Genomic DNA, 16,075 nt, shown 5'->3' on the forward strand with positions numbered 1-16,075 from the left:
AGCCAAAGTTCTGCCAAACTTGTCCCAGAGTGTTTCAGAATAAACAGAAAAACAGCCTTGTGTGGTAGCATGTACTTGCAAATGGATGATGATGGTTCATTGTCCTGCTACAGCATTTCAGAGTCAGGGTGTCATGACTGTGACTGTTCAGGTGTCAGAGATAAGAGTTGTAGTGTTCTGTGAGTCAAATGTTCAACAGTTTACTATGGCTTGGTGCAGCAAATGAACGTGACACCCGAAAACTCTGGAAGAATGTTGAACCTCATTTGAAGAAGGCAATGCAGACTGTTTATCTCCGGGAAATATCCAGGTAATTTGGGGGCGAGAGCTTGTTCATTTTGTTGATGTTGCTGTTTTTCACAGGCTTCCTGTCTAAATATCTACTCTCTCAATTATGTTTCAGGGCTAGTGTTTGTGTTTTACTAAGTAGAATCTTTTTTATTTAACATGCATTTCTTTCTTGACATAATGTTAGAGATAGGCTATCTAAGGAGGAAATTTTTAAACAGAACAGCATTCATAGAATATAAAATGTTTAATAAATAAAGCAGTGGCAGGAGATTGTTTTCTCTTTTTCACTGGTGATTGTGCAGACAGATCAGTTTTCTGTCACGTGTGAAACTGCCAAGCATGGGAATCCATCACCGGAATATACAAGCACTGTTTAAAACACACTTGTAAAGTTGACTTGGTAGATCCTCACTGCACCAAGGATGCACACAAGTCTCAAAATCCTTAGGAGATGTTACAGATTTTGAGTATCTGTGTTCCTTATCTGTGTTTAGTGGAGCTAGGTATGTACATTTACTGTGCTTTCTGACCCCTTATTTTCTTCTCCAAAGGCAGAATTATCCTTGTGTAATTACCATTTTTGATAGCATTAAAGGCTGAGAATCTGCTAATGGACTGAATTTCTCTTGGAATGGTTTTAGATTTCTTTTTTTATTTCTTAAGTTGTCAGACTGCTAGAAAAAAAGCTGGTGGTGTTCATTTTTAATAGTAATAATCAACTTAGATTTAATGTCTTCTCCATCTTTTAAGATGAGTGATTCTGATATTACACTATCTGAAGAGAGTTCATTCAGTAGAGTTGGATTGCTTTATCTTGATACAAACATAATGATTTCTTTCCTTGGAATGTCATTGAGGCCATAGAGTATCCTGGTAACTGAACCTGGATGTGTAGTAGAAATCTTTGCTAATTGTGTGTAATTATCTGCCTTAATTAGGGTTTAATATAAAATTCAGAAATAAAATAGCTTATGAATCATTACCAAATAACTAGATTTCCCCTTTTACATTTTCCTGTGATTATGAATTTGTGCTTTACTGGGTTTTTTATTATAAATTTCAGCTTTCTGCATCGTAATTCTAGGATTTACCTCCATGAACCAGTAAATGCTTGAGAAATTAAAATGACCATGGCTGTTTTTCTGGCCACAGAACTATAGTTCCTTTGAGCTTTTCTTCAAGTTCTAAGTTACAGCAATAGGACTCAGCTATTGGTTGTTATACTACCTGAACTGAGATGAAAGTGAAACTTTTCTTTCTACCTGAAAAATAGACATTGTATAAAAACATTGCTTGTTGATAATTTGGTTGATCATTCATTATAATTTGAGTATTACATCAGCTCTCGTTAACTGTTTTCCAAGGCTTTATGGGTTATGGCTGTTAAACCCTAATCAGAAAGATCAAAAAAACAAACAAAAAATCACTGGTGTTTTAACAAACCTGTTTTTTTATCTCCTTGCTCTGTACAAAATTATCTACAGTCATGACATTTTTAGCAGTGTTGTTCATTAAGGAAAGTTTTAAATTTTTTGCTGTTGTTAAGGAAAACACTAAACTACTTTCGGACATTTTTCACTGACAAAATATTTCATATTGATGTCTTCAAAGTTTTTCAGTGAAGAATTAATATTGTTTTGTTTCTTATGTATACTTCAGAATTACATTATGAAGTAATCATAGTATTGTTCTTACTAGCATAAACAGTTATCGGGCAGATTAAAATAATCAAAACTAACAGTGTTTTTACTTTTTCGTCCAGTTCTGCATTGTTCTTGAAATTTAGAATGCTATTGATACTTGCTTCCTGGTGATAGTTGGGTGGAAAGAATTCTGTATTTTGTAATTAGCTTGTGCTCTTACTTCTTATACCTCAATATAACATTACTTCCTGTATTTTTTTTCAGATACCATTACTTGGTAGTTTTAATCTTTTTCTTGCAAACTGTATAATGTATAACAGTGTAATGAAATTAAAATATACATATACCTAGCAGGTAGTTTTTTCTAAAAACTAGTAAGTACTTTGTTTTTACATATTTGCATTATCTATCTTTTAGCTCGCAGTGGGAGCGCTTACAGCACGAGGAGGGAGAACCTGGGCAGCTGAAAGGTATCAAATACAGCAACTCTGTGGGGGCTTGTAATGGGAAACGTGTACTTTTCAGTTTGACTAATTGTTGTCTGAGGACTTACAAGGCAACTTGTTAGCATTCAGTTAAACTTAAGGGTAATCATGTTTTTTGAGGTTGTTTTAATGACTGTTTTTTCCCCTAGTGTATATCCTGGGAGTAATCTTCCTGAGGTCCTTTGTGGGTAAAAGCAGATTTCTTTAAACAGTTATTTCATATAAAATAATGGATGAGGAATGGGCTGACCCCTGATGGTCAAGCCTCTGTGTGCCAAGTGGCTGAATTCTCTGAGTGGGGAAAGGGGAATATTTTACCTGGTGTATTAGACTGGATTGGCACATTCCTACACATTCCTACACATTTCCTCGTTTCTTGGCAAAGATAATTGTCTGAATTGCAGAATTTTTTCTGTTCTTTCCTTGGAGGAGCACAGCTTTGTTGGTTTTGTGCTCTAGACAGGCTTGAAAGTCAAATTTCAATATATCTGACAGCCTTTATTTAAAATTTAGGAAGGAATATTGAAACATTTTCCTGGTGTTACCAGTCACTCATGGTCTTTTGACCAGTTCACAGTTTGGGAACACTTTCTACATTATTTTTCATGCCAATAATTTCTTCTTCAGGTAGTTGGTAAAATAACCACTTAGATTGTCTTAAAATAATTTCGGTAATTTTTCGACATTGTTAACTGAAGGAGTTTAATTCAAAGTGTTCTTGTTAAACTCCCTCCTCCTATGCGCAGATGATAATGAAGTACTTTTGCACCTGCCAATCCCAAAAGGGGAGACTTTATATGAAACACATTTTCTAGGATTTTTAGGAAGATATGGAGTAGGAAAAATTGTCTTGTTTGTAAAAAAAGTCTGATAACACCATGTATATAAAGTAATTATAATAAATGTTACTGTGGATATAAATAAGCAAATAGTTCAGTGCATGATGCCGGTATTGGCAGTCTGGAATAATGAAGTAGAAACAGATATTTCTGTATTAAACTAAATTGTCTAGATGTAAAAGTTTATTTGGTGTTGCATTTTATAATTAATATGCAATGCGTACTAAATCTTGATTATACATGAAACTAAAACTGCTTCCCTTCTGTGTGTATGTGAAAGGAAATTACTAGCTGTCATCTAGGATGCTTCTCACCATACTGGTGGCTCTGAATCTTAACTTTTAAACATGTTGAATTATTTGTTCTTTATTTGTTGGTGTTTGTGGATTAAAGCATAAGCGCACAGGTACATCACAGAACAAGAAACAGCTGAAGTGAGAACTGTAAATAAGGAAGGCACAAGGGAGATCCTTTAGTGGTCTCCATAGTTAGACAACTCATGAAGGTGGTTTGATCATCTTATTCATATGCATAAGCTGAGTAAAAGAATCAAGTACAGTGACAGGAGTGAGTGAATGTAAAGGGAAAAAAATTAAGTAAATGTAGAAAGAGGGAAAGAGAATATTCACTAGACTGTAGTTCTTGAGTGTTTTAATGTGTGAGACTTTAATCTTAATGTAGTATACCTGTAGCAAGCTAGGTCAACTCTTAACAAGTTTACCATTTTGAAAGTATTTTCTGTAGGAAATAAAACAGTGGCTAAAAATTACGAGATGCTGAACTGTTTCTCAGATGTGCAACACTACTTCTTTATAGTGCCAGTTCCATTCCTGGCTGAGCTGTCTAGCACAGTCTGGAGCAGCCTGAAGGTTGGGTCTTGGAGAAAAGCTTTGCCATTGTATTTAAATACGTCTCTTCATTGGCCCTGTTTGCCAGAGAAACTGCCCTCAGTGGAAGTAGCCTAGAATTTTTTTCCTTTTTAGGGAGATCACACTGTAGTGATTTATCGATGTTCAGTGCTTCAGATACAGTTTCTGAGATGAATCCATAAATAGTTCAGAATGTTAGTTTTGTTTAACTTTGTTTAACAAAGAAAGAGAGAGAAAGTAGCCATCCTCATTTAGTTAGAGAAGTGGAGCTGGAGAATGCAAATCGGTCTAATTTGAAGTTTGTGGGATATTCATAATGGATTTTGGTGACTCATAAACTGTTTGTTTTTTTTATATAGGACTTTCTGCACATACACATGTGGAACTTCCTTATTACTCCAAATTTCTTCTAATAGCTGCTTACCTTGCCTCCTACAATCCTGTTAGGACAGATAAGAGGTTCTTTCTTAAGGTAATGAGATTTTTTTCTTAGTGCTGCTTACTGGATTCCTGCCTACTGAATTTCTGAATTTGAAGTGCTTCAACCATTCATTTTGAGCTCTTGTTTCTGTGTGTGGTTCATTTGATTTTATCAGAAGTTTTTCTGAAGGTCACATATTATGATTGGCAACGGTTACTTAGTCTTTCTAATAAACCCAACTTCCTCTTCATGTCAAAACACTGTTACAGCACAAACATAATGCTTTGCTTTTCTAAGTTGATAAGCTCTGTTTTGTAAAGATTTTAGTGGAGTATCTGCAGTGTTCTTAGATATAAGTCACACTTAAATTTTTGGTGTATAATACAAATAACAACTGCATTAGTGTTCCAGGCAGTAAAATGACATAGTGCATTGTTAACTTACTTATACAATTTTAAGCTTCTGAAACAGAAACATGCAAACAGTTGCTTTTTCAGATTATGTTGTTCCACTGGCTGGCACATGTTGTGTTGAAATTATAGTAATGTGTGTTTTATAATGAATGTATAATACTCTCTCTCTGTTTTCTGTAAGTTCTTGCCATGCATTTTTCTTTTCTTTTTTTTCTTTGGGCTTTGTTTTGGTCATGCTGCAAACAAATGCTGTGGTGCCAGGGTTCATAGTCTGTCTCTTTCTTACCCAGAATCTTCATGCTTCTCAGGTCTGCCTCACAGCATTGTTTTTTGAGGCCTTAATTTGATAGAATGTAGGCAGGAAGACAGACAGCAGGAAGGTGAATGTGCATTTATGCTTTCTATGCATTTTACCAACTTGAAGGTTTCTGCATTGTACTGTATGTATTAATATATGCATGTGTCTATAAATTATAGTATCCACGATAGATAGGTGTGAACAATTGAAGAAAATGAGAACGAATTTGTAAGAATATGCTTGTTTTCTTCCTTCTTGAAAAAAAAATTAATGGATTCGTATTTTGAGAATTTATTGCAGTTGCCAGTGATGATATACTAGTACCTTGCTGGTTTAGATACGGGGTTTGTGTTTCTGGTATGATCTTCCCTTGAAAGCTGTAGGTGTTTCACCCTTCTGTCTAGTCTGTTCCTGAGAAGAGTGGAGGATTACTTGTCCTATGTGCAGATTGACAAGTTTTTTTTATGAAGCCCATTTTTTTTATGAAACCCTTGTCCTTTTCACTTGGCCAATACAATTTCTTTTAAATAGATTTATTTGCTGAAGTGTTCAGCTCTGAATTTAATGTATTTCTTTGGGCTTGCACAGAAATAGGGCACCTGCTCACTTGCTTTGAAACACTTTTTGATACAACTTAAACACACTGTATGGAGATCCCAGCATAACCTTTAAAATGCATTAATACATTTTAATGTGTTACATCACTAGCATGCTATATAACCTCAGCCTGGATCACTTTCCCCTCCAAAAGGGCTCTGGTCTCACCATGATCGTCTTTTCAAAGGCATGACAAAAAGATTACTTTTCTGTCTCTAAGTACATGTGATAGGTATTAATTAAATGAACGGGGTTTTTTTTAGTCACATAAAAGAACCTTAAAGCCCTGTCTAATATGAAGCTCTTCAGAAGTCAGTCAAGAAAAGCCACACTTACTGAGATTGGCTTGACATGGCTGAGGATTGAGGTCCACAAATACCAAGTACAAGAATTTAAACATTATAATGCTTAATGTTTAGAATAGAATTCTGTTATTCCAAATAGAATTCTAAATAGAATTGGCTCATTTCAAATAGTTCTCCCTGATTCACAGAGCAGACTTAGAAGGTGTACCTATTAATAAGGTGTACTTCTCTCAAGACTGTGGAAAAACTCATCAGGTGATATTTTGAGTAATAGCACTTAACTGCTTTTAAAGAATGTGATGCTTGTACCTCTTCACTAATTTTACATCTGTGAAGCATATAATTGTTCATATCTCTCTGTATATTTACAATTTTTTTTTTTACATTTGAAGCATCTTGTTTACTGTGTTTCTGTCCTTGTCATCACATTTTCAGTTGAGATCCAAGAACAGAAGATTTTTTTTTTTTTGGACAGTTCATCCTTTCTCAAGGCTGCTTTAGAGTTGTGCCTTTAAGTGATGTTTCCCCCATCCCCCTTTCTTTTTGTCATTTTGCTTCTCCGCCTTGAACTATCTTTGTAATGTGTTGAAATAATTCCTGGTTGTCATTCTGCCAACTTGTGTACCATCCGAATTTTAAAATGAAGCAGATAAAAGGTGAACATTCAGATGGATTTTGTGCATAGTACATTCTAAAAATGAAGTGGCCATTATTTAAACTTCTCTGGAAAGAGAAGGAAATCTCTCTTTTTTTGATAAGAGGTTTGAGGGTAGGAGGAGGATGGCACTATGAAGTCATTAAAACCAAATTTTTACTGCCTCTTCTTATCAGTCCCTGATTAGATCAGCAAAAAAACTTACATTTCACAAAAAATATTAGTGGGTTGTTTTTTGGCTTTGCATGACTTGGGATGCAATGAAGCAAGAACTAACACAAGTGTAGTTTTGGGACTTTTGGTAAGAGGGATTTTTAGTAACATCACAGACAAATATTGGAAGTTTAGTAAAGAAGCAGACCCAGAGGCATCCAGTTCTTTATTGACTGTTTTCATTCTGTCTTTGATACAGAAGGAGCATAAAATAATTTACCTATAATATTTGCTCTTGTGTGTTGTTTACAGCATCATGGGAAAATTAGAAAGACCAACTTTATGAAGAAACATGAAAAGGTATGTATTTTATCTTTCTGAGCTGAGCTTGGCAACAGGTATTTTCTTTCTACTGTACTGCTGGTTTTGTATTTTTCATGGTTCTGTTTGGAGGAATTTCTAAACCATTCCTCTTCATTCAGGGATTTCTTTCTGACAAAGAAGGAATAATGAAGAGCTTCTTCTATAAGTTACACTCGATTAGAATTAACTCTTCTCACCTTTCCAGAAGAAAGCATTTCTCTCAAGTGATTGAAAGTTCAAAACAGTATTCTAAGCAAAGACCTGATAATACTAAGAGCAAGAAGCTTGTGAAATAGTTGTATACTAAACACAACTTCAGGGATTACTACATGCTCACTGTGCTTGCTAGCTGCTTGGAGTGCATGTATTTTAATTACTGTATGTGTGTTGACTTTGATAATAAAGAATATGCTTCACAGAACTGGCATGATTAGAAGCAGAGGGCAGTTCACACCTTACACCAGACCTGCATTCTGCCTGAGTGTGCCATGCTAAAGTTTTGGCTACATGTTTCCATTAGTTTTCACACTGCTTTTTTTGTTAGTCAAGAAGCAGCTTTGGGGACACCTCCTGGATTTGAAAAGCTAAAACATGAATTGGAAATACCTTTTTCTTTTGCTGAAGAAATGAGTGGTTGTGTTTTATTGATGACTAATGCCACAGAGGTGCTGGTGGTATATTTGAGAGGTGTTCTTTCCCAGAAGCATTTTGAAACAAGCTTTCTTTTGAAATTCCTTTTTAATCTTGCCTGTGCTGCTAATAAGAATAAATCAATGTACACGACAAGAAAGGAAACTGGTTGTCAAAGTAGAGAGAATGAAATACAAACTTAAAAGGAAACAAGAATTTCCTTTGTCAGAACTTTTGACAGTCTGGGTCATGAATAAACCTCTCTAGTCCTAACAGTGCTGCCTGAGTTGTAATACTACCCAGTTCCGCCCTATGAACTGTACTTCTCCTTTTGTAAACTTAGTTGCTTTCAAAATATTTAACACTGAGAAATCAAGACCTTGTAATTCTGTGAATTAAATTTAGCTCAATGTTGTTATATATAGTAACCTGAAATGCCTAAAAAGTCCATCAGTGTCCGCTGAGGTGAGAAGATGATGTGTATGGTGCAGGGAAGGATAAGGGACAGAATAGCTCTGTAAATGCAAAGTTTAATGAATATGCTGTGTTCTGATCAAAGGAGCTGACCTTGGCTCAGCAGCTGAACTCTTGATTTCAGCCATCTAAACTCAGGGGAGGCAGATGCATTCTGGGCCCTCACACTCAGCACTTTTTGGGCTGCATCTTGAATACTTTGTCCAGTTTTGTCCCCCTCCACTACAAGACACACAGCAGTAAACCAGAACAAGTTCAGCAGAGAGGTATCATGATGGTCAGAGGCTGGAGCATCTGGCCCTGCAAAGAAAGGCTGGGGGAACTGCAGTTATTGAAGCTGGAGAAGGGAGGCCTAAAAGCACCCTGCCCTGTATCTGCAGGGAGGCCATCAGGACTATATGATGTAACGGTGGATGGTGAGACAGTGAGAAGCAATGAGTTTAAGCTGAAACAAGATGTTTGTACTGGATATAAGGAAAACCTTTTGATTTATGAGGACAGCCAGGCAGTGACACTGGTTTCCCAGACAGGTGGTGCAGTCTTTGTCTTTGGAGATTTTCAAGACTGGACTGAGCAACTGGCCTGACCTGCTAGCTGACCCCGCTCTGAGCGGGAGGGATTTGATTAGATACCTCTTAAGATCCCTTCCAGCTAGAATTACCCTATGTCTGAGTGTACTGTAAGATAGTAGAAATAAAGTAGTAAAGGTGTTTTTTTACAGTAAGTTGTGGTGTCCTCATTTCTAGTTTCCTGGTGAAAAATGTTTTCTTTGGTTTTGGTGTCAAAATCGTAACATTTTCATTGCAGTATAAAGGAAGCAAAAGAGAAAATCAGACAAAAATATAAAAACCTCAGCAATTTTATTGGAAAAAAAGCAAGCAGTTAATATGTTTTATTCCTGCAGAAATAGTTGATAGATTTTTTTTTATATATAATTTTTTTTTAATGGTTTTAGAAAGTGACATTCACAGAAGAGCTGAAGTGGACAAGAACCTCTGGTCTAGTCCAGCTCCCTTGCTCAAACTGGCTCACCAGGGCAGGTTGCTTGGGACCATTCCCAGTGGAGTTTTGAGTATCTTTAACAATGAAGACTCCACAACCTACCTGGGCAGTAAGTTGAAGTGTTTAACTGCCCCAGAGGTAAAAAAATCTGAACTGCCTATGTTTAATTTCCTGTTTTACAGTTGGTGCCCATTGCGAAGTTACTCTACTCATGTTCTAGACCATAAGGCTGTTTATTGGAGTAGTTCAGTATGGTCTTTAAGATGAGAAACTCTTTTTATGACTTTGCACCTCTGTGAGAGGAAGAGAAAAAGCTTTGGCTAAAATGATTTAAATAAAATGGATACATTGATATTTTAGCAGAGTTTTCTCTTTTTATGCTTTTTCAAAATACAAATGCTAGTAAAATATTTGTCTTCAGTAAGCAAACCAGAAAAAAAACTTAAGTTGTTTAGTTTTCTAGATTAGTGAATACTTGTTCTGTTTTGTGGTGATTTTTCTTTGTAGGTGAATGTGGGTTGTAGACTGACTGTATGCAATAGAAAAATATATTTTTTCATTAGCTAGAATTTTGTATGCCTTTACAAAGCCTGACTTGTCTTACTGTTGACAAACGATGAAGAAAACTATGTGCATCTTGAGAATGCTGTAAAATGTAGGCTTTCCTTTTCAATCCCTAGATGGGGCAAGAAAATTTAGTAGGGCAAGTGAATCTATAGTGACAGGAAATTTGGCATCAGATCCTCTGTTATAGTTGAAAAATGTTCCTATTTATTGTGCAGTTTGAACTCTTGCTATGTTAAATGGAGCTCTATATCTCTTGATCAATAAGCATGTATTCAGTGTTTTCTGTAATACCTAAGTAGGCTGTTTGAAAGACTACTGTGAATTATAGTGCCTCCCCAGAGACTAAAAATATGTGAGAATAACATCCTGTGGTACTCCAGGAAATCTGATGGAGTAAAAAGTTTTGTTTCTCTTGCAGACCAGCAATCACCTCCTCGGGCCAAAGCCATTTCCCCTGGACAGATTGTTAGCAATATTATATAGCATTGTGGACAACAGAGTTGCTCCAACTGCAAATATATTTTCCCAGGTGAGTCTGTATTTACTTCCTTTGTTTTCTTTTTACTGACTGGATAGTTTGAAAAGGTTTTACATTTATTTTTTTAAGTCACAATACTAATTAAATGTAATGAGAGAAACACCACAACAGTGATGTAAGTTGGAGGCTCAAGAGTAATGTTTATCTGTATTATTAGCTATGAATTCAAGACTGTATATGTGTAATGATCTGAAACCTTTTTAATAGTGAAATTTTCCCTAACTCAGGACCATGATGTGTGTTGATTAGTTCCTTGGCTTCTCATGGAAATCTCTTGGCCTGTGTTTGCATTTCAAGTGAAGTGAGAAAATCTTCACAGTCCTATGACCACAATTAGTCACCTTGTAACACATGTTATGAAAGTGTAGTGGTGAAGAAGAAGCAGAGGGAAGAATAAGGTATCTGCAGGTGAAAGCTGTTTGCTGTGAAACATGTCATAAGGGTAATGTTTTTTTGTTTGGACCAACTTTTAAGGGTCTTGCAGAGAAGAATCAGTCCCCTGTTTCACTAGATGGCAGCATAACTATAGAGTTGAGTGGAATTAAGTAAATGTAGGGTTTTCTCTAGAGCTCTGGGTTTATCAAGTGTAAATACTTATGCTGTATAAGTAAAAATAGTTTTCTAGTGATAACTTGGTTCTTAGATCTTTCTCTTTCCTGCTTCCCAGTTGTGTTTAACTTATAGAAATTTATTTTCTACCTTTCCATGTTAGGTCTCAAATTTAACCAAGGATTATTTAAATCTGATGTCTGTGTTCCTGTAAAGTGCTAGGAAACACATGCTCAAGATACCTTTACCATTTTGCTTCTACTGTAATTATTGTTGTTCAGTGTTCACACAAACATCTGGCAAAATTAATCTCCCAACTTTCTACAATAACCAACCATAAATACACATATTGTAAAATCGAGCAATAATGAAGCTAGAGAATTGTACTACTTTAATCAGTTGTGTGTGAGTATCTTTGCTAATAGTGGTGGGGACCCAGGTGCTTTACAGATGCAGTAGGCATCTTACAGCTTTACATGTTTTTTCTCAAGCTCCTTTAGTTCAAGGTTATTGTGTGATCTGAAGCATGAGAAATGGTTAGACAACAGGCTCAAAAAAATAACTTTTTTGTAATTAGATGAATGACACTTTGGCTTGCAGCCTGCCCTGATTGAGAGGTCAATGGATTAGCTTTCAGAGGTGTTAATGAAGTAACTGAAAAAAATCAAGTTTAGACACATTTATACATCCTGTACTTGTTTCTTGCCTTTTTTCATTTCATGGCGCCTCAGGAATTCCCTGTGCTTTCCGAAGGAACCCTAACACTGGGAGTATTTCAAAGCTGTAAGTTTTCTAGGGGCATATGTAGGGACACCAAAGAATTTTGAAACAGGCAGTTTCTGATCAGGCTTTGGATGATGGCTGCAGCCTTGTGGCTACTTAGAGCAACTTTGAAGTACAAAGAACACAGGAACCATAGTGTTCATAAACATGCACAAATTTGGCCTGCTGTATCTACTGACTTTTTCTGGCTAATGTCAGGTGTAGCCTGACATAATTGCTTTTTTTTAGTGAATGTTGTGTTGATTCTTTAATTCACTGTACTGTGAAGTCTGTTGATAAAGTTTGTCAGCGAGTTATTGGTCACAAACCCTTTTGTTACAGGATGCTGGTTTTTTTTTTTTGTTCTGAGTAGTGCAACTTTTGATTTAAGACACAGCGTGTTGAAGCTGAAACTCGGAGTACTGAGGCAAAAGATAGTTGTCTTGTTTAATGACGTGGATTTATCAACAATGATTGATCTAGGTTTCGTTCAGTCAGAAATGGAGTCTTATGAGTCTGTTACAGAAACTCAGAAGAAAATAGGATACAATCCAAGTCACGTTCAGGTTGGTTTTACTTTTGCTCTGAATCTACTGATCATGTACCGTGTAGGTACTTTTTCGAGTCTCCCAAGCGTTTCAAGACACTGCCGTTGTGATCTTCCAACAAAATCTCATTTTTAGTATGGAAAGAGTGCAATTTTAAGGCATAAGATGAGAGAACAGGCAAGAAGCAAAACAATTGGCTGTCCAAATGCAACCATGAAATTTGGAGTTTTGCTTGAACTTTGCCAGTCTCGAGGAGCAAATTTCAATGTAATTTTTTGAAGTTATTTGGACAGGAATGTTGATGACAAGACTGGGAGCACTACACAGTACAATTTTTGTGTAGGATGTTAGCTGCGTGTTGTCTTATTTTTGGCAATCAGAAACCTCCTGGTATACTTTAGATATGTATTTATGATATAGCAGAATTTTATAGTGTATTTTCAAACACGTCTGCATATTTCACATGCATTGCAGATGGGAGAACAAATGTCATTATTCCAGCACACAGTTAAGTAGTATTGAAGACATAGTTTGTTATAATTCCACCATAGACTGAACTGCAGAATAAAGAAATTCAAAATTTACCCTAATTTAGGGTGTACACTAGATGGCAGTGTTATCAAAGAATAGCTGTAATTATTTTTTCTGAATATATGCAAATTAAGCTATAAAAATACAAGAAGATTGTGTTAGAGCTTAACCTGGTTTGGGCAAAGAAATTGAAGTGAAATCTGTTTATACCAAAATAAGATTCCATCAATTAGTTACAAATACTTTCAATTATTAAAACATTTCTTGCATTAAATGTTAATTTAAAATTCTTGAAATATGTAATGTAACATAAAATGCAGCAGATTTTGGGGGTAGTTTAAGCATAATATTTATTTGCATTGTTTTTTTTCTTGAGTAGTTAAACTGATTTTTCACTGATTTTTTGCCATTAGTTATTCTGTAAATATATTTTTCAAATAAATATTTAGAAGCTGGGTTATCTTTAGCACTATTGATACATTTTGCTGTTAGATACTCCAAGCTTTTATTTTCTTGTTTGTGTGTACAGCATTGAAATCATTCTTGAGTTGTGCAGAAGTGAAAAATGTTTTAAATCAAATATTTGGCTTCTTAACTGATTCAACATTAATTTTATGTGCTCTTTAATTTGTGAACTGAAAGGCTGTACATGAACCAAATACTCATTAATTCTCCCCATGTACTGTCGGAAATAGCATGCCTTGGCTTTAAAGTTGATCAACAATCTTAGTCAAGATTCAAGAAGGACTAGCAGCTGCTTTAAGATCTGTCATGTTGCTGATTTGGTGATATTTCTTATTGCTTCTTGTTTCTGTGCATAATCTCTATTCACATGAAAATGCTGGTTATTAGTTTTTCAGAAATGAAACACTTTATGCTAATAAGCAGCACATTTTTTTTGTTTAATGCTAGGGTTTGTTGAAAATGTTTAATTTTTGCTAATGTTAATTTTGTATTTAGAATTTGAATCTTAATCCAACTTTGGCCTTTTAATGTTAATCAGTGATTAAAGTAGTCTCATACTTTTTCCAAACAAAAAGTTAATATATGCTTTTCAGGAGCATGATCTTTGCAATTGCTATGAGGTGAAGTTTTCCCTGATGTGACTTCTTGCTGTAACTGGGCTACATGGGAAAGAATTAAGCTCATTTGTTTTGTGTTTTTTTTCTCACTAAGTATTACAGGGGAGTAGAATCAGGGGAAAAAAGGAAACATGCACATTTCCATTTTTGCAAATGAAGATTGTTTCAGCTACTCCCTTAAAAGTTAAATCTTTATGCTATGTTTAAATAAAATTTTCACACATCTAGTGAGGATTTTTTAAGAAGAAATTAAAGTAAGATTTAAAAAAAAAAATAGACTGTTGATGTCATTATGAAAAGTGAATATGTCTGTATTCACTTGAGAAAATGCTGTGCTGGATCTTGTCCTCACCAGCAAGGAAGGGCTGCTGAGGGATGTTAAGCTCAAGGGCAGCCTAGGTTGTAGTGACTGTGAAATGGTGGAGTTCAAGATCCTTAGGGTAGCAAGGAGGGCTCACAGTAAACTTACTGCCCTTGACTTCAGGGGGCAGATTGCAGCCTCTTCAGGGATCTGCTCAAGAGAGTGTCTTGGGATAACATCCTGGAGGGTAGAGGGGCCCATGAAAGCTGGCTGATATTTAAGGATCACCCTCTCCAGGCCCAAGAACGTTGCATCCCAACTAAGAGGAAGTCAAGTAGAAACTCCAAGTGGCCGGTGTGGATGAGCAAGCAGCTCCTAGAAAAGCTCAAACTGAAGAAGGAAGCAAACAGGGGGTGGAAGCAAGGGCAGGTACCCTGGGAGGATTACAGAGAGGTTTTCTGAGCAGCTAGGGATTGGGTTAGGATAGCCAAATCCCTGATAGAATTAAATCCTGCCAGGGATGCTAAGAACAATAAGGAAAGCTTTAGGTATGTTGGGGAGAAAAGGACAACCAAGGAGAGTGTAGGCCCTCTCCTGAAGGAAACGGGCGAGATAACAACACAGGATATTGAGGAGGCTGAGGTCCTCAATGACTTCTTTGATTCAGTCTTCTCTGGCAAGTGGTCCAGCCTCAACACAAAGGCCACAGAAGGTGAAAGCAGGGACTGGGAAAGTGAATTACCCCCCTCTGTAGGTGTAGAGCAGGTTTGTGACCATCTAAAGAACCTGAAGGTTCATAACTCTATGGGGCTGTTCAGTCTAGAGAAGAGAAGACTTCAGGCAGACCTTGTAGCAGCCTTCCAGTATTTGAAGGGGCTACAGGAAAGCTGGGGAGGGGCTTTTCATCTGAGAAGATAGTCATAGGACAAGGGGCAATGGTTTTGAACTGAGAGAGGGGAGATTTAGGTTAGATATTTGGAAGAAATTCTTCACTATAAGGGTGGTGAGGAACTGGAATGGGTTGCCTAGGGAGGTTGTTGATGCCCCATCCCTGGAGGCTTTTAAGGTCAGGTTGGATGAGGTTTTGTACAACCAGATCTAGTGGTAGGGTTTTCTGCTCATGGCACGGGGGTTGGGACTTGATGATCTTTAAGGTCCCTTCCAACCGTAATGATTCTATGATTCTATGAAGTTTTCAGTGCTCCTCGTTTCCAGAATGTTCACGGTTTCCTTTAGTAGTTCTAATTTGCCATGATACTGTTTCTTGATACATTGTGTGTTACTGTAACATGTCACTGAATTTGTTTGAATGTTTGGTTTTTTAAATCAAGAGATAACGGAGGTTAAAGCTCTACTGATTTCTGCAATCATTTTAGAGGATGAGCTCTTTAGATGTCTTTAATCAGATTTCTACAAAGGCTGTTTATCTCTGTGGGTATTTGGTGACACATCAGGTATCTTACACATCATAGTCTACATTTCATTCATTAGACATTTCTTGTCCATTTCATACTGAATCTAAGAAAACCTGTGATTTTCCCTAAAAGTAACAAAAATTCCTAAAGCTAATGTAGTGATAAGTATGTAAAGACTTGGAATTAAGATTAACAAACTTAATTTTTTTTCAATCTGGCAGAACAATGAACAACACTGCAAATTGCTGGCCACAGAGCAAGAGGTTTTTTATCTGTAGTTAGAATAAGTCTGGAAATATAAGATTTAGAGTGGTACATTAAGTGTCAGTGTGATACGGATCTAT

At 36.3% G+C, this 16,075-nt stretch overlaps 1 protein-coding gene across 5 annotated transcripts in view; it reads left to right on the forward strand.

Annotated features, from left to right (window-relative positions):
• Positions 1–16,075, forward strand: part of ORC5 (origin recognition complex subunit 5) — a 75,747-nt gene that overhangs the window by 17,439 nt on the left and 42,233 nt on the right. For all 5 annotated transcript variants that reach the window (XM_051634624.1, XM_051634634.1, XM_051634663.1 and 2 more), the window contains 5 exons: positions 220–310; positions 2,352–2,404; positions 4,487–4,599; positions 7,282–7,329; positions 10,424–10,534. In XM_051634624.1, coding sequence (XP_051490584.1) covers positions 220–310; positions 2,352–2,404; positions 4,487–4,599; positions 7,282–7,329; positions 10,424–10,534 — 416 coding nt within the window. The remainder of the gene's footprint in view (positions 1–219; positions 311–2,351; positions 2,405–4,486; positions 4,600–7,281; positions 7,330–10,423; positions 10,535–16,075) is intronic.

This window comes from Apus apus, chromosome 1 (assembly GCF_020740795.1).
Source record: "Apus apus isolate bApuApu2 chromosome 1, bApuApu2.pri.cur, whole genome shotgun sequence".
Classification (NCBI taxonomy): domain Eukaryota; kingdom Metazoa; phylum Chordata; class Aves; order Apodiformes; family Apodidae; genus Apus; species Apus apus.